The sequence below is a fragment of the Mus caroli genome, unplaced genomic scaffold (genome assembly GCF_978045245.1).
Source record: "Mus caroli unplaced genomic scaffold, Mus_caroli_1 scaffold_20, whole genome shotgun sequence".
Lineage (NCBI taxonomy): Eukaryota > Metazoa > Chordata > Mammalia > Rodentia > Muridae > Mus > Mus caroli.
Window position 1 is genome coordinate 2314897 of NW_028227275.1, and position 23267 is coordinate 2338163.

The 23267-nt window shown below is 47.1% G+C and overlaps 1 protein-coding gene across 1 annotated transcript in view; it reads left to right on the top strand.

The window, feature by feature from the left end:
* The window catches only part of Hspa12a (heat shock protein family A (Hsp70) member 12A), a 148882-nt gene that overhangs the window by 1356 nt on the left and 124259 nt on the right, over positions 1 to 23267 (top strand). Inside the window, exon 2 of the mRNA XM_029472581.2 lies at positions 11074 to 11164. Within this exon, the coding sequence (XP_029328441.1) occupies positions 11074 to 11164 (91 nt within the window). The remainder of the gene's footprint in view (positions 1 to 11073; positions 11165 to 23267) is intronic.

Consider the following 23267-nt stretch of genomic DNA (forward strand, 5'->3'; position numbering starts at 1 on the left):
CACAATGTTGCCATTGCTTTTATTCCTGGGTGTGCCCATCCTCATACCAACCCACCTCCTGTGGAAGGTACCTCCTTCGCCCATCCTGTGTAGGTTGAGTTTTGTGTCTTAAGAAGAGCTGTGCTTCACATTCTCACCCCCCAGCAGACGGCTCTTTCTTCTGATCTCCTTGCCCACTTGAAACCTGGACCACAGACGTGAGCCCTCATCTTTTAGGGCTGACCCATTTGACTTTCTTCTTTTTCATTCTTCTGTGCTCAGCATGAATCTCTGGGCCTACCACCTGGATGCAACCACTGAACTATATCTCCAGACCTCATTTAATTTTCTTTTCCTTTTTTTTTTTTTTCCCAGTTTGTGACTTGGTTTTATGTATCTTAGGATGGCCTCAGACTGGCTGTGTAGTGGAGGCTGACCTTGAACTTCTGACCCTTCTGCTTCTATCTCTGGAGTTCTGAGATAACAGGTGTGAGCAACCGTGCCTAGTTAATGCAGTGCTAGGGGTAGAACCCTGGTCTTCATGCATGCCAGGCAAGCACTTTACCAGCTGAGCTATAACCCCTACCAGCTGAGCTATAACCCCAGCCCTCATTTAATATTTTAGTGGAAGACTGGAAGTATTTGGGCTGAGACCACTATGCAATGGGTTCTTCCCTCTCTAACCCACTGTCCTCTATGTCCCATGAGGACGGGGTTTGTGTGTCTTGTTCAGTACTGCACTTACGACATCAGTATACTCCCTTATAGATTAGATGTTCAGTAAACAGTTACTGGATGAGTGAATCGATTTTGCCCACACTAAATCACAAACATGTAACTGCTTTGGGGTTAAGCGAGCATTAAGCCCTTCTTTTCAGAAATGAGAAACAGGGATGGACATTTGGCCCGCAGAGAAATTGTTAAAGCCTTAGAATACCATCCTGCAAGAGCAGGGCATTTCTAAAAATATAGGACTGGCAAGGCAGAAGTGGTTGGCTGGCTACAATGGTAGGACTGATAATGTGTTTGGTTGTTCAGGAAGCAGTAATTCCAGGTGGAGAATGATTTAGAAAGGTCAAGGGATAAAGGTCAACTGGGAAGAGACAGATTTTAAGGATGCCTATGCCTAGGTGACGGGGATGGAGGGTAAGGAGCCAAGAAGACTATGGGGGGCAGTGTAGAGGTCTCTTAGAGCTGTAAAGAGTAACACATTTATGTGACCTGTGCACCGGGTTATGCACCTCCTGGCGTCAAGTTTGAGAATCCCAGGGAGGACTGGAGATACCAAAGATGTCTTCCTAGCCTGACAACCTGAAGAATGGAGATGCCCACAGAGGGAAATGGGGACAGCGTCCTCTTGAAATAGGAGCGAGGCACCGCAGAAGGAATGGATTGAGGACACGGGAGGAGGGCAGGAGCTATAAGAGGAAACAGACAAAACCGGCTTTGAGCAGCAAAAAGGAAGTCCGAGTCCCAAAGGCAAGGGTAGAAACTGTCGGTGCTGTGTCAGGTGTGTATGCCTGCACACAGGGCGGTCTGAAAGGTGTGTTCCAGCAGATTAATCATGCTGCCCTCAGGTGGTGGGGGTCAGGAATCTTGTCTTCGTATATGCTAGCAGTATCTAATTTTCTTCCAGTGAGTCACCTTTATGACAAAGATTACAGTATATTCGGGGGAAGGGTATTTAAATCAAAGCTTAGAGAAGAGTTGACTCCTAAGGGGTCCTTAGTGACTCAGTTGTTTTCTTAGAGACTTTTTACCTTGGAGCTGTGTGAAGTCAAAGAAATGTCAGTGCCTCTCTTTCTGCTTCTGCCATTCAGTTGACAAAGATGTCTTGACGGAGCGCCCTGTGCTAGGCACTATTCCAGAGCGCTGAAGTTAAAACTCAGTTGCACTCCCAACCATGAGTCATCGGTGCGCCGAAATCAGAGTGGGGGGGGGGGCAGGGGGTGGGACGGACTCATTTGAAACGTTCCTATGTTCTAGACTTGCTAACAGCCTGTTAGTGTGATAGTGCGGCCAGATTCCAGTCACAGGGCTATTTGTGAATACTCCAATTTCATTTCCCACAATTATTAGGAACAGTGGGGATTTTACTGCAAAGTATACCCAGGTGTATGCAAATTGTACACAAACCTCACATAATCTGTTTTAACATCTTGTCGATTCTGTTTCCGTTTCTACTGAGACTAAACGTCCAAGATGCTTCAACAGTGTCAGAGCATGAAAAGGAGATGGCGTGAGACTAGAAATACTGAGCGGGAGAGCTGGGAAAGAGAGAGAGAAGAGAAGGTACAGAGGGCAGGAGAGGCTTGGGGGATTGTCCGGGTGCCCAGTGCATGCGCAGAGCGTGAGGGTGAGATTGTGCCTACCCCTTAGAAAGAAGATACAGAGCCAGGCGAGGTGGCGCACGCCTTCAATCCCAGCACTCGGGAGGCAGAGGCAGGCGGATCTCTGAGTTTGAGGCCAGCCTGGTCTACAAAGTGAATTCCAGGACAGCCAGGACTACACAGAGAAACCCTGTCTCAAAAAAAAAAAAAAAGAAAAAAAAAAAAAAGAAGAAGATACAGTACTAGAGAGAATGCACACGCCATCACACTGATGGCCCAGGGGGCCTGCATAGAGTGTGAGGCAGGGGCAGCTTTGAAATGGGGACACCACCGGAATTGAGATTTGCCTCTGAAACATAGAGCGGTCTGAATTGATAGTCTTCTCTAACCGTTTGAATATGAATATTCCCTTTTAATAATAATAACAACGGCGATGGGGTGCCCGACCACCTCACAGATAATAGTATCTATAAATAATAGTATCTGTAAACACATCGGTGCTTTCACGGGCCTTTACAATTCACTCAGGTTCTTTGCACACACAGAAGAGACCGTCTGTACAGCCAAGCCTTTACCCTCCTGGGTATGCGCTCTGTGTGTCTGTACAGCCAAGCCTTTACCCTCCTGGGTATGCGCTCTGTGTGTCTGTACTGCCAAGCCTTTACTCTCCTGAGTATGCGCTCAGTGTACGTTTAGAATCGGGAGCCCTTTGCACAGAGTTCGTGGACCTTCTGGTGACCTTGATTGAGAACCAGCACGGCTTTTTCTCTCCTAGACCCTTTCTACTCCTTATTTGTGATTCAAGAGAAAGCACCAGGGGCACATGAGATTTTTCTCACCTGGTAGTTGGAGGCCCTTCGTGAAAGAAATGGAATGCTCTTCAGTTTGTATTTCAGAAAGAAATTTTCAACCCATGTCAGTCATTTTATAAATGGATGAGGTTGAAGACAAATATATTTGTTCATTTTTTTTTTCTCAATCCTATTCAACACCTGTATTTAGATTGGAACCGATTTGCCACAACTTTTAGTGTTCAGAAGTGAGGGTTTAGGTGTTACCCGGGGGGCTGCTAGCTATCATGTGCTTGTTAAGTGAAAATCATTTTCACAGAGAACTCATGAGCGTGATTGCAGGTGGCTTTAATCACAAGATACCCAGAAACTAGAGAGAGAATGGATAGGAAATTGGAGGAGTAGCACTCACCTTCCTTAGCTGCCAAGGCTAACAGCAAATGTAAACACCTCAGATTGGATGCTAAGTGATTAAAGTAGGAATGATGCTAATGGAACGCTTTCTACATTTTTTTATCTATCAGTGCCCCCTTGGCACTACTCATTCTCATTCCCATAATAACAGTAAAACCCCCAGAAGCATCTGCCTTGGTCTTCCTCCTTTCATAGATCTCAACCCATACAAACATCATCCCTCTTGAGTCTGCAACCCAGTGGATGTCAAAAGACAAGTGACTGGGTTCACACAGTTCCTGAAGAGCCGGGGAATGCTGTCTAAAATCTGGTCTTACTGACTCCAGTACCCAGTCATTCCCAGCATGCACCCTGTCCAGTGTTACAAGTTTGGGTCTCATGCCAGCTCTTGCAAGTCTTGGTGCCCCCTCCATGGCATGAACAGTTGAGTGGCTTTCTTTGAAGTCTTAGAGGACTGAGGGTAAAATCATGTGGCTCTCTTTGATGACCAGTCCTTTTTGGGACTGACACACTGAAGCCACCTGTAGATTCTCTTGGTCTAGAGTCTACTTATCTAAGCACTTTTAGAATTTAATCACCCCAGAGAGGCTTGTTGTCTTTTTAAAAGTCATTGTTACACTATTGTATAATGTTGATTCTCATGTCCTTCCTGGGCCTGTTTAAGTCACACTCATGCTCGTGTATGGGGCTCATGCAGAAATGTTTTTAAAATATTAAGTTAACAGCCAAGGTGAAGAACCACTGAGTGACTGAGACTTCCCCCAGGAAGGATGGAAGGGAACACTTTACTGGGTGTAGCAAGAAAGCCCAGACGTGTGGAGTCTTGGAATTACACAAGGCTTCAGCCGTGTGGCCTTGCACACATCACATAACCTCTCTGAGTCCATTTCCATTGACTAGAAATTTGGTAGTATTGCCGTGAGGCTAAATGAGAATCTGCATAAACTTTCCCTGTCATGCCCCACTGGGAGAAGTGGGGGGGGGGGGGCAGGGAAAGGGCAGATGTTGCTGCAGTTCTGTATTGTTCTATTGAAAGCCTTTCTTTAGCTGTGTTCAGAAACCTAGATGGAATAGCTCGAAGGGGAGACCCCTTCCTTTTAAGACAATGTTAGTGGCCTTTGAGAGTGATTAGCCTCCTGGGAAAGCATCTCTTTTCTCGTAACCTTTAGCATGTGTGCAACACCACAAAGTTGATGTGTTATCTCTCTCTCTCCTGCTTTCTGGCAAAGCGGAAAGCTGAAGCTGAAGGTAAAGCATGGATGTCGAGAGAGTTGGCGCCTCATCAGAGGCTGTTTCAGAGAGCCTTCCGGCCATTTGTTCTAAGGCCTTTGACACCAGAGACCAACAGATACTGTTGGAGATGCTTCGATGGCAGTTTAATTGGTATTTCTCAGGAAATAGACGTGCAGTTTCTGTATAGCCAGAAGCGAGGCAATTATCCACCGAGTTCAGAACATAAAGAGAAGAGGAAAAGATCAGGCCAGAGAAATTCTGGAAACAACCTATTTTGCCATTTTAAAAAATAGATTATAATTTTTAAAGCTTTGTAGAAGTTAAATGCAACTTGAACGTATTTCATGGCATATGTGCATGTCTGATAAATCCAAGGAATGCTGAGAAAGTATTCTACAAAGCCAGATATTCTCATATCTGATACGGGTAGCAAAATAAGGCAGTTGCTTTTATTTTGAGCAAAGAAAATGTTATCCTGTGTTTTCCACAAAGGGGGCAGCAAAAAAAAAAAAAAAAAAAAAAAAAAGAAAGAAAGAAAGAGAAAGGTTTCCAGTACAGAGGACCAGCTAGGTGGGTGTTTGCTTTTCTTGGTTTCTGCTAATGTTATTTGTAATTGTGTATGCTGGTGCCTGAGGAGACCAGAAAAAAAAGACATTGGACACCCTGGAGCTGGAGTTACAATCACTTGTGAGCCCCCTCAGTGTTGGTGCCAGAAATGAACTTGGTCTGAGGTGAGCACAAGGTGCCTTTAGTCATGGAGCTCCCTGCAACCTCCCAACCAAGTGTTTTATCCAGTGATGGCCAAAACTGAAAAATAGTTCCTGTAACTCTTTTGAAAGGAATTGCGGTTTGAACCCTACCCCCCCCCCCCCCCCCCCCCGCCACCTTCCCAGACCTTGGAGTTCTTTGCCTATCAGTTTTGTTAGATAAGCTGATAAGTTGTTTGGCTCCTGTCCTTGAACTTAAGAACCTGACTGAAGCCCAACTCTAGTCTTTCTAAGAGGAGTAATCTGTTTGTTATTAGAAAATCAACAGAAAATCTACCGACTATCTCTGTTTTCATCATTTAATTGCCAGGGCCGAGGCTAGGCTAGGAGTTGGGAGATGGGGAACATTTCGTTGTCAGAAGTTTAGGACTTAAGTCTTTGTATTTACCACTAAGTGTCGGGTGTGTAATCACTGTTGCTCTTATATCTTTCTGGCCGGACTTGTCTTTGTATTGTCTTTTATAATATGCCAGCACAGAGAGACACACAGACACACACACAGATACAGGCCGGGGAGGAAGGGAGGGAAGCAGTCCTTTCTAGGCTTTTTTTTAGTCTTTTCTAAAATATTAGTCACAGATGCAGAGCAAGAGTTATTTTTCCGAGAAGTGTGCTTTGGGGCAGTGAATTTTAGGACTTCTAGCGAATGAAATCACTTGAGACTTTTTCTCAGTAGGGATTTAATCATGCTTTTCAAATATGCCAGTCATAGGTGAGTGGATGACCACCAGGGCCCTATGCACTTTGGAAGCTGAGGTAATGCACTAGATGAAAATTCTGTTTCGAAGTTAGTACAGTACACGGGTGGGATTGTGGGCTCGCAGAGCATGTGGGAATCATAACTGAGAGGCAGGAGTAAAGGTCCGGCCTGTTAATTCAGGAAAACAATGTTTCCGTTAATCCTCCAAGGAGATCCACTGACTAAGAATGAGAGACTGAATGTTACTTCTAAAATGTTCACAAAAAATGAGCTCAAAGGGCCCAGCTAACGTCAGCTCGCTGTACTTAGTAAAGAAGTTTTCCATCTTTAGAATTTTAAAAGCAGAGTTCCTGTTTGAGGGGCCAAGAACCCACCCCACCCCATGTGTCTGTTTGTATGTGTCTCTGTGTATGTGTGTCTGTCTACATGCCTCTGTGTGTGTGAGAGAGAGACAGAGAGAGAAAGAGAGAGAGACAGAGAGAGAGAGAGAGAGAGAGAGAGAGAACTCCCTGCCAGCACTTGCTGGGATTTATCTGACTCTATAGATCTGACCTAAATGTTGCTTGTAAATATTTTCACTTTGTACTAAACTGACAAGAACATAACGTCTTTGAGAATGCAAAAACCAAAGACAAATTTCTAAGGTAAACTATCACTTTCTTTTAAAGAACGATATTTAGAAGTTTTAGGATGTGTGTAATCACTTACTGCTTTGTGAAAATACAGCTATTTTGAGTTAACAACTGAGACCTTTTTCAGAAAAGTATTATATATCCAATTAAAACGTGTATCTTTCTAATAAACTCAATAATAGCAGAAAATTATTTTTTTGTTATGGGAGATAATTACAAATCTGCGGAATCAGGAGAAGCGATCAAAATGAGTATTGTAATCTAAAGTTATAACTCTTTGAAATTTGCCAAAAATAATATTTGCTAAATGAAAACAAGAAACAACTTGTGTGTGTGTGTGCGCTTGTGTGTGTGCGTGTCTGTGCGCGTGTCTGTGCGCGCGTGTGTGTGTGTGCTTGTGTGTGTGCGTGTCTGTGTGCGTGTCTGTGCGCGTGTGTGTGCTTGTGTGTGTGCGTGTCTGTGCGCGTGTCTGTGCGCGTGTGTGTGCGCGCTTGTGTGTGTGCGTGTCTGTGTGCGTGTCTGTGCGCGTGTGTGTGCTTGTGTGTGTGCGTGTCTGTGTGCGTGTCTGTGCGCGTGTCTGTGCGCGTGTGTGTGCGCGCTTGTGTGTGTGCGTGTCTGTGTGCGTGTCTGTGTGCTTGTGTGTGTGTGCTTGTGTGTGTGCGTGTCTGTGCGCGTGTCTGTGCGCGCTTGTGTGTGTGCGTGTCTGTGTGCATGTCTGTGCGCGTGTGTGTGTGCTTGTGTGTGTGCGTGTCTGTGTGCGTGTCTGTGCGCGTGTGTGTGCTTATGTGTGTGCGTGTCTGTGCGCGTGTCTGTGCGCGCGTGTGTGTGTGTGCTTGTGTGTGTGCGTGTCTGTGTGCGTGTCTGTGCGCGTGTGTGTGCTTGTGTGTGTGCGTGTCTGTGTGCGTGTCTGTGCGCGTGTCTGTGCGCGTGTGTGTGCGCGCTTGTGTGTGTGCGTGTCTGTGTGCGTGTCTGTGCGCGTGTGTGTGTGTGCTTGTGTGTGTGTGCTTGTGTGTATGCGTGTCTGTGCGCGTGTCTGTGCGCGCTTGTGTGTGTGCGTGTCTGTGTGCATGTCTGTGCGCGTGTGTGTGTGCTTGTGTGTGTGTGCTTGTGTGTGTGCGTGTCTGTGCGCGTGTCTGTGCGTGTGTGTGTGTGCGCGCTTGTGTGTGTGCGTGTCTGTGCGCGTGTGTGTGTGTGCTTGTGTGTGTGTGCTTGTGTGTGTGCGTGTCTGTGTGTGTGTCTGTGCGCGTGTGTGTGCGCGCGTGTGTGTATGGGGGGAATATGTACATCTGTGTTCATGTTCCCCTTCCCTTATGAATGCTCTCTGGGTTCAACTCAAACTCATCAATATGACGCTGTGGAACTTTTCATATTCTTGTTCAAGCCCAATGTCCAGAAAAACACTGGTGTCCTCCTTGGTACCAGCTAGACCCTCAATGGTGCATTGTCAGTCATTCACACTGGTGTCAAACTCTTAAGTGTGTGCCCTTTTCAACTGGATATTTTAAAATAATTGGTAACCCTGCAAGAAAATCCCCGGAGAAAGGAGGCTGGGGTTTGTATCAAACTAAAAGAAAAAAAAAAGGACCAAACAGGACACTTCTGGGGTTCTCTGGGCCTTCTGACTTCTGGAGGAAGGGAGATTGCTGCAGACTTTCGCTGAAGGAGGAAATGAGATTGGCTTCATGGCACAGTGTGGCTTCACCATCCGCAAGGTAGTCCTCATGCTCTCTTGCATCCCACAAAGGCCTAACCGGCCTCTCCTCCCTTAGCCAGCGGTTCTGTATTGACTCTGGTTCAAGCAGGATCACCGTCTAACTGGAAAACACAGGGCCTTCAGCATCCTCTATCTTTTCCAGATTTGAATTTGTAAGTGGTCCTCTCACAGCTTGGGTTTGCTGGACTGTCAGCAAGACAGCAGGTGTTCTGCCTTTAAAAAAAAATGACAACAAGCAAATCAACTGCCTTAGCCCCTGGGCTGGGGAAGAACCTGCAGAGCCTGGTGATGGAAGGGGATTCACCTGGAGCTTTGTTGGCAGACCCTTGTAGCCCTTCTCTAGTTTACACATACAAACCTGAACTTTCGCCTGTCAAAGGGAAGAGAAACCCTCCCTCACAAGTTTCCTGTTTGTTTTGCTGGGAGGTTCAGTGCCTCAACAAAGCCACCCCACCCCAGGTGAATTATTCCTGCTTCTCAGCAAGGGACATGCTTATTTAGTAGAGCTGTTTATGAAAAGTACTCAAGTGTGTGGTCCCCATCCCCAGAGCGAGTCACTGCTGCCGCCAAGTGACAAGCCCAGTACATCAGCAAACCATAAACTCATTCCATTCTTGCCCACCCAGGGACCCCTACTATCTCTTAACATGAAGGTTCTGCCTCCTCCCTCCTAAAGCATGCTGCACCTGTGGGGTGTCCTTTGAATGCATGGATTCTAAGAAAAGAATATTGTGAACCATTAGGAAAATAATCCCTCCCGTTATATCCAGTTTTAGGGTTAAGGATGTTTGGGTTTTGTTTCCTAATGTGTTTGGTCAGTCTCAAGAGTCTTACGCAAAAATCATGGCAGGTCACAAGAGGGAAATTCTCTGCCACATGCCCAAACTCTAGGAACACAGGCATACTTGGGGTTCTATGCAAAGACCCCCCCCAATGTCTTCAGCCACCCCATTCTTAAACTGGGCTAAGAGCTTTTCAATTGCCATGACATTTTCAGCCAGGGAAGCTGTAGCGCTTGCTGCAAGCGCAGTGTTTTACAGGCAATTACTTTATATGATCAATGGAGCAATTCCCTTTCCAGAAAGGAACCAAAGCGATCAAGTTAAATCATTAAAGAGAGAAAGACTGAGTGGGGAGACAGGGTTCATCTCATTAGCAGGGACCCGAGCTTCAGGCCCTGTGGTAGTGACACACAATGTCACTGGCCCTTTAAGACAATGACTGCACTCTCTCCCTATTGCCCGCCTCTCTTCCCAGTGGCTGTTGACAAGTCTAAACCTCCAAGCAGTCCATTGTAGCCACAGTAGGAGGCACCTGCAGAAAATGTGCCAAAACCAGGCAGGGGCTAGAGGCTTTCAATAAGCCCCACAGCTGGAGAGGAGCCACTACACTAAACAGCAGGGCTGGGACCAGGCATGTGACTGGAAAGGGGTCAAACCCAGCACCTCCTACAGGCTTTCTGAGCTCAATGTGGTTCACTTGGATGGCATCCTCTAGCTGGCTTTTCTCTATTTGCTTAATATGCTGAGGTATTTAGCTTAAAAGCACTAACTGCTGCACAGCAAGGAGGGGGTTCCCTCCCTCCCTCCCTTTTCACTAAGCAAGGAGGGGGTTCCTTCCCTGCCTCCCTCCCTTTCCACTAAATTTCATCAAGAGCAGTCCCAAGTATTTTCTCCTCCTGCCCTCAAACTAAGGTGAATTTCTTTTTGCTTCTGTCTGAGGGATCATCACAGGCATTTTTCTGCCACAACCTTTTGATTGACTTTGCTCATCTTTAATAACAAGCAAGCATGAGTCTCCTGCCCAGGCTTTGTATAGCACCCGTCCGTCCCCATCCTCTGGGAGCAGGACTTTTGAATCCCATCCTATATTTATTACCCATGCATCCACGGTGCACCCACGACAGGCCTCAGAGCTTCTTAACACCCGGAAGTAGGTATAATCTGCTTCCTGTTCATAACTGTGTGCAGTCTACAAGAGGGAGTAAGTAACAAATTACCCATGGTTCTGTGGGAGTCATTTTACATCCATGCACCTTTTCAAGAATAATATTCAGGGTTGGGAGCCAAGAGGGGACGTGGGGGTACATGGGTTGCTGTGTCCAGCAACCCTAAGGAAACAAGGACTAATTTTTGACTTTGTCTACCAAGAGAAATCTGGGATGAGAAGCTGCTGTGGTTCCTGGCTTGGGGAGCTCACACCCACCCTAGCTCCTGGCATTCAGGTAGCCATTTCCTAGAGTTCACAGCACGCCCATCCTCTTGTTTCTTACTTAATGCAGTGAGGCATTTTCTGTCTTACAGATGAAAACATCTGAGGCTCAGGATTAAGAACACCACGCAAGGCAAGGCTACACAACAAGGAGGTAGTGGGTGCCAGGAGCCAGGCACCTCTGACATCTTCCAACTTTAACTTCCCTTCAGAGTGTCAGCCAGCACTGAGTGTGCGACTTAGGAGCCACAAGGGAACAAAGCCACGGGTTCACAGTGGGACTCTCCTCTTCCCTCCTGCAGATGGAGAGTGTCGGCATGTACGGGTTCTGTGGCTGCAAAGGAAAGAGCAAGCTGAAGTGTGACTCCAGGTGGGAAATAGCAGCAGCAGCAGGTAGGACTCGGGCTCGCTGTACTGTAAGTACTGGTGTATGCAGAGAGGGACCGGGCACCCTGGGAACAGGCACGCTTACACTTATGTACACCAGCGACATCGACTTCACAGCACAGTGAGACCCACGAAGGAAAGTGTTTGTAGAGCATGGACAGCCGTGCTCACTGGCCACAGCTTGTGGAGTGGGGCCTGGCATCTGTCGGCCCTGTTTGGCTCATGCTGTCTCCTAGCTCTGCGCTGGTGGCCCTGGAGACCCAGTCACGTTCGGTACCATATGCAGGCAAGGAGAGATGGCCTCTCTGGTGTTAGGAGCTTGTTTATGCTTTAACATAGTCTGTCTGCTCAGAGGATGGCCTTCTTACCCCTCCTTCCTCAGGCCTCCCTCCAATACCAGAGAAAACAAGTGGGCTATTCATGCAAGAAGAGAAAGAGCGAAAGGGGAGGGGGTACCACCGGCAAACCCCATTGAAAGCCACTGGCTGTTCATTTACATTCACACTTTTTAAAAATGTTAGCTAATGATGTTAACTGGCCCGCCAAAGGTCCTGGCAGGTCAGTTGTAGAAGTGTCATTTCTGCCTAATTAGAGTTCTTGTGGCTGCCCCAGGCCTTCCAGTGCCAGTGGTGACAAGCAGGAGCTGACAGCTTCAGTTGCTGCAGACAGGAAGGGTGAGCCGCTTCTGTTTTCCAACTCAGCCAGGTGTTTGCTGAATGGGGAGGGGCCTGGCGAGATCTGAACGAGCGAGCATCCGAGATCCTTTTCTTTCACTCTGGCCTCCCGAGTCCTTCCCCTTTGCTTGTCTTGTCTTGTGTCAAGGTCAAGAATGGGCTTTGCTAAATCAGCCCTTTGGATTATCTCTGGGAGGTCGTTAGCAGCCCCAGCCCAGTTGCCAGGGTCCCAGGTCGCAGATGCTGGATGCCCCCTCCCCCCCTTTCCTTAAAAATCAGAGAGAAGGATAAGGAGTTAGGATATTCTGGATAGGAACAATAATGAATAGCAGACAAAACGAAAACTCTCAGAAAGCTCTACATGGTCATCCAAGTGTTAAAAATCACTACTAGTAAAATGGCTTGAAGAGAAACAGCTACAGCTCTGCAGACAAGTACCCGAAAAGAGGACTGTGGCCGGAGCTGTTCTTACCCCGTCCGGGGCTGGATTGCACCTCCCACATATTAGGTGCCTGCTTGGTTATTTCTTGGTTTGATTTTTTTCAAGAGCAAAAGAAAAAAAAAAATACAAAAAACAAATGGCAGGCTGAGAGACAAAGAACTGGGGAGACTAAGAAGCCACTTGTTCTTCATTGCCCCCCACCCTGTTCCAGGTGGCATGTGTTCTGACCTTCTCAGTTGCTTTTAAACTAAACGTGTCAGTTGGTAGGATAATCTTGATCTTTTTTTTTTTGTCTTGTTATCATGGTAAAAGAACCTAATGTCATTGGTGCTAGGCACCCCTGACTGCAGCGACTGCTACCCAAGGAGAGGGTCCCACAGCCCTGACAGGACGTCTGGGTGTGAGCCTGACCCATCCTCTCTAGCAGGTCATGAGTTGAACACAGAAGCACCCGAGGACACGTGAACACACATGCACATATGGGGCACACCATTCAGTCTGTGTCACAACAGCAGGATAATACACGGGCACTTGGGAACAATGCCATATTACAGGGAGAAACTGAAAAATCAATGCTTTCTGAAAGGCCAAGACTAAATCCACAGGTCGGAAGAGGTAAGGGACATTGGAGGGATAGGGCCTACACTCCACAGCTCCACCCCCTTTCCTTGCCTCTCCATTCCTAGCTGCTCTTCTGTCTGTTCTCACATGGGACGGTGAGAATTGGGGCCTGGAAAATAGACCATCCGTGCCTGGTGTTCGGGTACAAAGGTTAAACAGGATGCCATACATTAGCATGTCTGTGCCACCTTGCCACCTTACCAGGTGCCCAGCTACCAGTGGCTGAACTCTGCCTTCCCAAGTGGTCCATGGCTGCAGAATATGTGTAATTCTCAGCCTCTAGTCAGTGAACCTAGTAAGTGGAGATGGAGACTGGCCACTCTGAGCTGTGCTTCTTCAGAGCCTGTCATAGAAGGTCCTTGGGGCATCCTGGAACAAGAAAACTGACAGGATTGGCTCTGCTCAGGAAGGGAACATGGAGAAACCTGGGCTTATTCAGCAGTTTCCTTTGTTTACCCTGCCCAGGGTTGCCTGTGAAGGGGCTCCACCATCACTAACTAAAGGTCTTATCCTATGCTGGTTCCTCTCCACCCCACATGCCACAGTGTATTTCTTTCTCTTCCTAGTAGGTGATCTTTTCCCCCCGGGCTTCTCATTGTTCTGGGGACTGTTGTTTATTTTCTAGTGCCTTTTCCAGGTGTGTGTGACTTGGACTCCTAAGAACAATTCTAAGCCCTTTTTGGGCTCTGCCACCTACACCCACCTCCATCTTAGAATCTTGGCTCTTGAAGCCACTACTGCAGTCAGCCTCCTCTGAGGGAGAGAGATTGTTGTGTGGCTCTTATAAGTGTGAAAAAAGCAGCCACTTAAGAGCCTTCTTGTGGATAGGAAGACAGGTATTTAAAAATCATGGGGAAAGGAATAGTGGTAGAGAAAACCTTCTATAGCATCCAAGTAAAACTGGAAAAAAAAATAAGCTATTTAGTTACAAAAACTAAAACAAACAAGACACTTGTAAAGATCACAGAGCAAGGATCACGTGACTGACAGCAGTGGAGTTTGCAGTAACTGGCCACCACAGCGGGGACCCTGGGAAGGTGAAATCATGTTCAGTTAATTTTATTCTCTGAAAGGCAAACCTGACTTGTGTTATTACATTGCTCAGCCCTTGAGCATTTCTTTGAGCAACGTTCAGTGTTATATTATGTAAGCTTGACACCAAGAAGAAGGTACTATTGTAGATATTCAATTTAATAACAGGGCTCTGCCACTCAAGTTGCATGCTGGGTATCACATGGTTTACAAGGAGTGAAGCTAAGACCTGAGCCCATGCAGCATGGGTCAAGTCCACCACTGGCTGTTCTCAGTTAGACCTCCAGAAGACATCCTGCATCCTTATAAATAGCCACCTCACTGACGGGCTGTGTGTACTGGGGTTTCAGTTTATGTCCCCTCTGAATGACAAGCTCCTTGGAGCGGGTGACACTCATTTCCCCTTGTGTTCTCATGCCCAGCCAAGGACTGAAATACTGCAGAGACTCCTGCTGTTGGTTGAATTTAATAAAGTTCAAGCTAAATGTTTATGCATATGCATGTGTATATTTTTTCTCCTTGCCTCCTTATGTATATGCCTACATTTAATATATATATATAACATATTCACGTTATATATGCCATATGCTAATATGGATACATACATGTGTATGTATGTAAACATACCCTGCACCTGTATAAGAGTGTTTGGAGTGGAAGAAAGGATCCATTGCAGTCTGGAAGCATATAAGTATGGTATGTGGTCTCATTGAGTTTGAATTCTGAAATAAGCTTGCTGCCCTGAGAAATGAATGGAACCACGTGCATCTTGGCCTGCGTGTTCCTTGAGAGATGCCTGCAAACTCTCCAGTGTCTGCCAGGGTAATCTTGCTATGTTTAGATCAGAAGCCTACGAGAGGATGGGGCTCAGGGAGATGGCATTAACCCTAACCCCAAGGGCCCATCCCACCATGGGTGGCACCATCCCCTGGGCAGTTGGTCCTGGGATGTCTTAGAAAGCCACTTAAGCATGAACTTGATCAAGTCAGCAAGCCGTGTTCCTCTGTGGTTTGGGCTTCACATGCCCACTTGGGTCTCTGCCCTGAGTTTTCTCGGCGATGACTGATTAATAAGATGGAATAAAGCATTTCTCCCCAACATGTCTCTTTGGATCAGAGTATTTTATCACAGTAGAAGAGGTTGATTAAAAATGGTGGTGCAGGATGGCATGGGCCAGGTGAATAATGACCATCGTAAGGGACAGCCTCACACCACAGCTTTGCTGGACTTTGAGACAACTGTGGATTGGGAGAGTTAATGGTTAGGTGACAGCCAGTTTGGGAGCAGCAAACCCTGCCGTCTCTGTTTCATTATATCTTACATCATAACACCTCTGGTATATGGACACATCTGTGTGCCAGTCACCCACGACGCCTCACCACCCACCATGCTGGACTGTGCCATGCCCAGTCTTGCAGCCCCTCTCATGCTTCTCCCTGACATGCAGAAACTCCAGCAGGGTGTGGAGGCTCTGATGAAAACATAAAAACATGTTGGCTCTTCCTGCACTTTCTGGTCACCACAGAAACGAGTCAACCGTGCCTATACTCAGATGGCTCACCTGTCTGTGATATGCTTAGTCACCTATACACAAGTACCTCATCTGTCTATATGACATGCCACATCATCTGTGCCCATACACGGATGGCTAACCTGTCTGTGATGTTTCCCATTTTGGTTTGTAAATGCTTACAAATTTTTAGCATTCTTTCATAGAAATCAGAATTTGTATTTACATATAAAAACGGCTTTCTAAAGTATTTTATTTTTTTTTTATGTCCCGCTGTAGGGATGCCTTGGATGTGAGGCTGTCGTGCAAGGCTCTGCATGAGATAGCACTGTAGTATTTCCACCTTGAGCTGATCCTCAGCCCCAAACACAGTTTTTACTCGGGGCCTCGTGCATGCTGGGCAGTCCCTCTAGCACTGAGCTAGATCTCAGGCCTCTTCCTTTGGAATTCCTAATGTCCTGAATGAGAAGCTCTGCATTTTTATTTTGCTCTCCTGCCTCTCTGACGGCAAGTCATGGAGTTAAAGCCTTAAACTTTAATGTGGATCCGTCTGTTTCAGCCCACTTGGGTGGCACAAGGGACCGGGTGCTCTTTGAGAGAGGAGCCTGGGGACACTGAAATGGCTCAGAGAGTAAAAGCACCAAGTCCAACAGGTTCCAATCTGGCTCCCACTGCCAGCTCTGGAAGATGCTGAGATGTCTTAGCAGTAAGTCGAGATTTTCAAGAATCTGTCTGATTGAGGGACTGTGTAATCTCTCTGAGGAAAATCCAGAGGTGGTCCAGAGTGACGGGTGATCTCGAGGGCAGCGGCCCTTTGAATCCTCAGACTCTACCTTCAATGATTTACCTATGTATGTGTGGAAATAAATGCGTATGTGCCCAACATGTATAGACTTCTGTCCTTGTCGTTGCCCCTATGCACAGTGGTGTAAGAGATGACCTAGCACATTAGTGTTACAGTCATAAAGTAATCTAGAGGTGGTCTGAAGTATTCAGGAGACCTGTGGGTTCGATGCAAGGACCATTCCATTTTATGCCAGGGACTTGAGCATCTGCACATGATGGTACCTCCGGATTTCCTGGAACTTTCACCCCTAGATTTGAGAGACATCTGCTCTCCTCTGCCTATAAGCCAGTGGAACCCAAGTTCACGGTACACAAAAGCTATATGCTTCTTCTTCCAACCTAGCAGCAGCAGCTGTGAGCCTGGCACTGACAGTGTTGGTGGCACTTGCACAGTATCTGTGGCACCAGCTCTCCAAGGACCTGTGTCGTCAGAACAGGTGGCTCTCATCTACAGACGGGACCCAGTGGCAGAGCAGTTGTGTCAAGTGTGAGAGGCCCCCGTGGCCCCTGCCAGCAGTGGCAGATCCTGGGGGCATCTCTGGCAATCAGAGACCATGGAAGGTCTGGTGTGTGATGGAAGGATGGACTGTAGGCTTCCCCTCGTGGAAGATCCCTCCAATCGCTGCAGAAAGTAGAAGCTGAGAAAATAGCGTTTATGACATTTATAATTATGAAGGTAGGAGTGGCAGAGCCCAGAGCATTTCTAAGACTGCAGTAGGTCAGCTGGCTGACAGACATGTTTGAACCTACAGCTCATTGCGTTTCTCATCCCGCATACATTTGGGGAAGCCCCTGCTAGGTTCCGACGTCAGTGGATGGATTTGAAACGTGGCTGTGCCATCAGTCCTGTCTGACCTTGAGGATGACACAACTTCCTCAACCCCCAATACGTATGCCTGTCCTGAGAAATGTGTATGGTTTTAAGTATTGTATCTACCTCCTGTGTTTTAGGAGAGTCCAATGCCCTTGAAGTATCTGGCATAGAGCCTGCACAAGTTGAACATCTAGTTAATGTGAGTTACGATCAAAGAGTCACATAATATTCCTCTAATTAAAACATATTGTGTGTGTGTGTGTGTGGCCCAGAAGGAAGCAGTGTTGATGGTGCTATCATCTGGTAGCAAGATTATAGGCGATGTGATCAAATCACACCCCTAGGCTGTATAAACTACTCGTGATATTTGAAAACAGAAGGGAAAGCAATCCTCTCCATCCATCTCTGTTTCCCTGTTTCCTGAACAGTTGTAGAGCAGAAGGGAATAGTGTGCCCAGGATGGCCCATTTGTGACTTCATCAGAAGGTTCTTCTATGAGCAGGCAGCATTTGTATTTCATTCACCACACATGCATTAAGCACCTTCTGTGGTCAGGTCACACGGAGGAAGCAGTATGAACGAGACAAAGCCACTGGGTTCTCTGTGGAGCTGACCATTTAGTGAGGAGCTCAGACCAGCTTCTGATAGTTAAATGGTCATTGCAAGTGTCAGGAGCATTGAGCCACAGAATGTGGAACAGCTGTGTCGGGGATGTGTGCTCAGCACACCCAGGTCCCTTGTTCTCTGTTTCTCTGAAACTACTCTTTAAAGCCACCTGACTTTATGGTGAGGGTTTGCTCACTGCAGAGAAAACCTCTATCAAGTGCGGGAAAGGTCTCAGGTATGTGTACACACACCCACACCCACACATTTCCTTATGGAGCCCCAGCTGGCCTGGAACTTGATATATAGACCAGACTGTTCATGAACTAACTCATAAGAGATCTGCCTCCTCTGCCTCCCAAGTGCTTGGAATGAAGGCAAGTACTGCTATACTCAACTAAAAAATCTTAAATGTCCAAGCTTTGGGTTTCCCTGGGCCATACAAAAATCTATGGCCAGTGGTTGGCAGAGCACACATAGGTGTATTTTGCTTGGCATTACATCGTGACATCACTGACAAGAGCTTCACATACAAGAGCCACACAATCAATCTACTAAAACAAAAACAAAAACAACCTTAATGATCTAAGTAAGTGTACGGTTGTACTCTATCTTTAGAGACAGGCAACTCCAGGGGTCATGTGTTGGACAGCCCTGAAGACTGAAGAGCTGGGAAAGAAGTTAAGAGCAGCTGGTAATAAAACCTCCAATGCCAGCTCCCTGGTGGGGAAATGGCTGCCAGGCTTTCTGTTGGCTCATTGAAAAGAAAATTAACAAGAGATAACTCTGGTTTGGTGAGAAGGAAGAGGAGGCTGGCTGTGGAGTAGAGTCTGGAGTAAATAATCCAGATTATTCTGGCAAATTCCAGATGACGCTCTAACGGCCAGAACACACAGAGAAGGGAGAAGAGCATTGGCATCACAACTTGCTGGAATTAACTTCAACCCAGTTTCCCTTATGTAAATGGATGGTTTCAGTCTCGTTGACCAGTTTGTAGACTGTTTCTGACACAGCTCAGGGATCAGTCCCCATCAGGGAAAACAGGCTCCATCACAATGCAACACTGACCACACGTGTACTTGGGAATGTCTTCCCCCTCCCCACAACATAGAAAGGGATGTCTTGAATCATAGTTCCATCTGGTCAATTGAATGGCAAGGACCCCATAAGCTCATCTGTTTGAATGCTTGGTCCCCAGTTGATGGAACTATCTGGGAAAGATTAGGAGGTGTGGCCTTATTGGAGGAGGCGTGTCACTGGTTGCCACCTTTGATGCATGCCATTCCCAGGATGCTCTCTGCCTGCTGCTTGTGGTTTGAGATGATTACTCTTAGCCGTTCCTGCTACCATGCCTTCCTCTGCCATCGTGAACTCTAGACGCTCTGGAACTGTAAGCCTGGCTAAATGCCTTCCTTTATAAACTGCTTCACCGTGATGTTTGATTGCAGTGATAGGAAAGTAAGGTCTCCACCAAACTGCACGGAAGACTCCAAGCAACAGTGAACATTATGGTTTCTCATTATTAAAAAACCTGTATCATTCCAACAAGGAAAGGAAAAGCCCACCTCAGGAGACTGGGCACCTTGAATCCTCCTAATTTGGTGTCAGCATTGATTCACAAAAGCAATGTGGCACTTTGATGTTTTCTGTAGCGGCACATGATGCGAGGAGGGGTTCAGGAGTGTGAGTCTCTTCATTCTCCTTCCTTGAAATCATTCAGGTGCCTTGAAGTCTTAGGTACTGTTGAAAAGTCCACTGTTTACCCTGGCCTCTGAGAAAAGGTCTGGAGCACATTGATTAAACTGTGTTTGGAGCTATCATCAGCTTGGCACTTGGACAACATTGTTTTTCATGAGGACTGTAGAAACTCACTGAGCACCCTGCTTTTGGAAATGGCAGCCTAGCAGTGAAAGCAAGAGATTGGGGTGGAGCTGTGGTCATCCTGTAGGAGGGGCCAGGAGGGGGAGGGATCTGTTAAAATCCTGTGGGAGGGGCTAGGATGGTGGCAAGTGCTACAGAAAAAGTTGAGGATTTGGAGGAAGGGGCCACAAAGATGGTTCAGGCAGGGAAGACCAGTGCCTGGGGCTCCTGTTGGGATATGACTCTCATGTAATCAGTCCTCAGCTTCCTCATCCACAGAACAAGAAAGTAATGTCTCAGCCTGTGCTATGACTCTGTGTCACAGAATTCAGCTGAAGGAAGGGGATTTACCTTCAACTGTTGAAAAGGATACGGTCCACAGAGGTGGGAAGGCAAGGCAGAGTTCATGGTGGCAGGACCCTTCACGTCCAAGAAGAACAGGAAGTAGGGAGCCCAGTTCCCTAGCTTTTTCCCCTCTTATCTGTTCATCCTGAGACCCCAGCTCATGGAAATGATGTAACCCACATTCAGAGTGAGTCTTCTGACCTCAGACCTCTCCTAAACATCCACATGGCTCATCTGCCAGGAGACTCCAAGTCCAGCCAATTTGACAGTGAACTTCACCACCACCCCCCCCCCCCCCCCCGAGGAGATGCGCAAGAAGGTTGACTGAGATTCCAGAGCTGCAGAGCTCAGCACAGTGTTGACCCTGGCCAAGAGCTCATGTAGAGGGCCAGCTCCCATCAAAATCCTTCAGGGATCCATGAGTCTCACAGATGCACTGCTTAGGGGCACAGCCCTTCCAGCCACAGCTTTAGGATCTTGAGCCTCATTAACAGCCGGAGTTATCAAGCAGCCAGTATCCTACATTTGAAAGGAGGATTTATTTGGCTGGTTGGTTTGGATCTTCACAGGGTTTCACTGGGTAGCCCTGGTTGTCCTGGAGCTCACTCTGTAGATCAGGCTGGCCTTGAACTCAGGGATCTGCCTGCCTCTGCCTCCTGAGCTCTGGAATTAAAAGCAAGCGCCACCACTGCCCGGCTGAAAGGAGCATTTGTAACTGGCAGCTTAGGTGTGAGTAGTTGTATTCCAAAGGCAAGTGAGGAGCTTTGACACACGCATTTATCTCAGACAATACCCGCAGCTCATGCAAGAGTCATCAGTCACCTGGTTCTCTTCCAAGATTTTATTTATTTATTCTCACACAATGGACTTGTGGCAAAGGAAGAGGCCATTAAATTGGGCCAGGTTTATGTCTGATGATGGCTGACCGTCAGGTGCAGTAAAACATTCCCGTAATTCCTGTACCCAAAAGGCTAGAGCAGAAGGGTGGAAACATTGAGGTCATCCTCCACAGACCAAACTGTGTGTCTTCCCACCATGAACCTTCTGCAATTAGAATTGAAGGTGGAAACCATGTGAGTTTTACAGGACTGCCACCTTCCACTCTGCCATTCCCCGTTTTTCTGTTGAACCCAGGAGGGAGCAGCTCTCCAACCATGGCCTTGTTTGAGGGGTGAAACGCTACCAAAGCAAATGGAGTGGCAGGACCAGGCAGGCCTGCTGAGGCACCAGAAAGCAAGCACAACTCCAGCTTTCTGAGGGAACCATCCACCACATAGAATCCCAGGTGTCTTCTGCCGTCTTAATCACTGTTCTATTGCAAGGAGACACCGCGACCAAGGCAACTTAGAAATGTTTCATGGGGGGCTTGCTTACATTTTCACAGGATTAGTTCATGATCATCACGGTGAGAAACATGGAGGTAGACGGGAGGTATGTGCTGGAGAAGTAGCTGAGAGCTCACACCCAGTCTGTAAGTTTCAGGCAGAAAGAAGAAACACTGAGGCTGCCATGGGCTTTTGAAAACTCAAAGCCCACCCGCACTGACACACCCCCTACTCCTTCCAAAATAGTTCCACTAACTGAGGACCAAGCATTCAAACATGTGAGTCAATGGGGCCATTCTCATTCAAGCCACCACACCTGACAACAGGCCTCTGAGTTGTTGAAGTATGCTGTCGTCGTCATCATCATCATCGTCATCACCACACCACCACCACCATCATCACTGTCACCATCATCATCATTATCACCACCACCATCATCATCAGTCATTACCAGCAGCAGTAGCAGCAGCCATGCTAACATAACCCAATACTTATTCGGTATCAGTTCGCTTCACTGGACTCTTCTGTTCTACCATCTTATTCTCAAAATGCTGTTTTCAGAAGTGGGGAAATGAAGACTTCAAAAAAAGTTGATCAAACTCAGGTGGGAAGAGCAAGACCTGGTGTTGAGTCTGAGCATGTCTGACTCCAAGAGCTTCTGTCTTCTAGAAGGGTCTAGGGTGTGTGTGTGTCAGGGCAGTGCCATTAAGATAATCCAATAGTGGTCTGTGCTGGTGTCCCCCTCCTAACCACCAAAATAATTGCCTGGTCAGTTGTGTGGAGGAAGCGTCCACTGGGTTTTAAGGTAAGCCTGTTGAGTTGTAGCTTGGTGGATTTTGTCGTCTGGCTTTTCAGGGAGCAATGTTGACAGTGACAAATCTGGACTCAGAAGGAGAGTCATGATGGGTAAATGATTGTCCACCCCAGCAGTGAAGTCCAGAGATCCGCCATTCTTTTGCTTACATCTAGGAAAGAGCCCGGAGCAGAAGTTAAAGGCTAACACTGTGATCCTTGATCCCTTCAAACCTGTAGCTAAACTGTCTAGAAAGATAAAATCACTTCTGGGATCCTCACTTCAAGTACAAGGCATGTGGTGGCCACGCCCACCTTCCTCACTTCATATGGAAACGGGAATGATCTACGGACAGGCTTGGAATGAAGGACTGAGAATGTGTTGTGTAGATAATCAAATATATAGATAGAGTAAATCAAGGCCAAAAAAAGCAGATTCAGGTGCCATAAAACACAAGTTTTATTGCTTCTATAAACCTAGTAACCTGGCTCTTGGCAAGATAACACAAGACACTCAACTTGGCTAACAAGAGGAGTTTTCTGATGAGTGGATTGCCTCCCAAAGCGAGAGATGGCATTGGGTAGGGTGGGCTTTCAGCAGGGCAAGAAGCCTGCAAGCTGTCCTCCCAGGGTCTGGCACTGAGTCCGCTTGGGCACACCCCAAGCCCGACAATCCGTAGTTAAAAGAGCCTCCCGGTGAAGCTCAAAGACTGGGTGTTTATGAATCTCTACTGGATCATTCAGTCTCTGCATCTGTCTTCACACACTCCCCTCTGTGTTTACCCATTGCTACACATGTCCTTGACAAAGGCGCTTGTTACTGGACTTAGGATCAGGTATCCCAAGATGATCTCCTAACCTCATGTTTCTTAACATGGTTACATCTACAGACACCCTTTCCTGAATACAGTGACATCAACAGGCCCCCAGAGGTTGGTGTTAAACATCTTTTTGGCAGCTGGTGCCTCACTGTGTCACTCCAATCTGCCACCTTTGACATTAGTGACAGAAGTGTAAAGATGGGAGGGACCCGCCTGTGTCTGAAACAGGCTCTTCACACTTCCCCTCTATGGCTTCTTGGCATGTCTGCTCTATGGCTCCTTCATCTGGGAGAGTCTGTGGGACAGGATCATTTTTTCTTTGTTTTACAAACAGGTAAACATTATGGCCTTCTGTGGTGTTTGTCTTACATCTTTAAAATGAAGCTGGGAGCTCACTGTTGTCTAAAATACCCAATATCCCCCA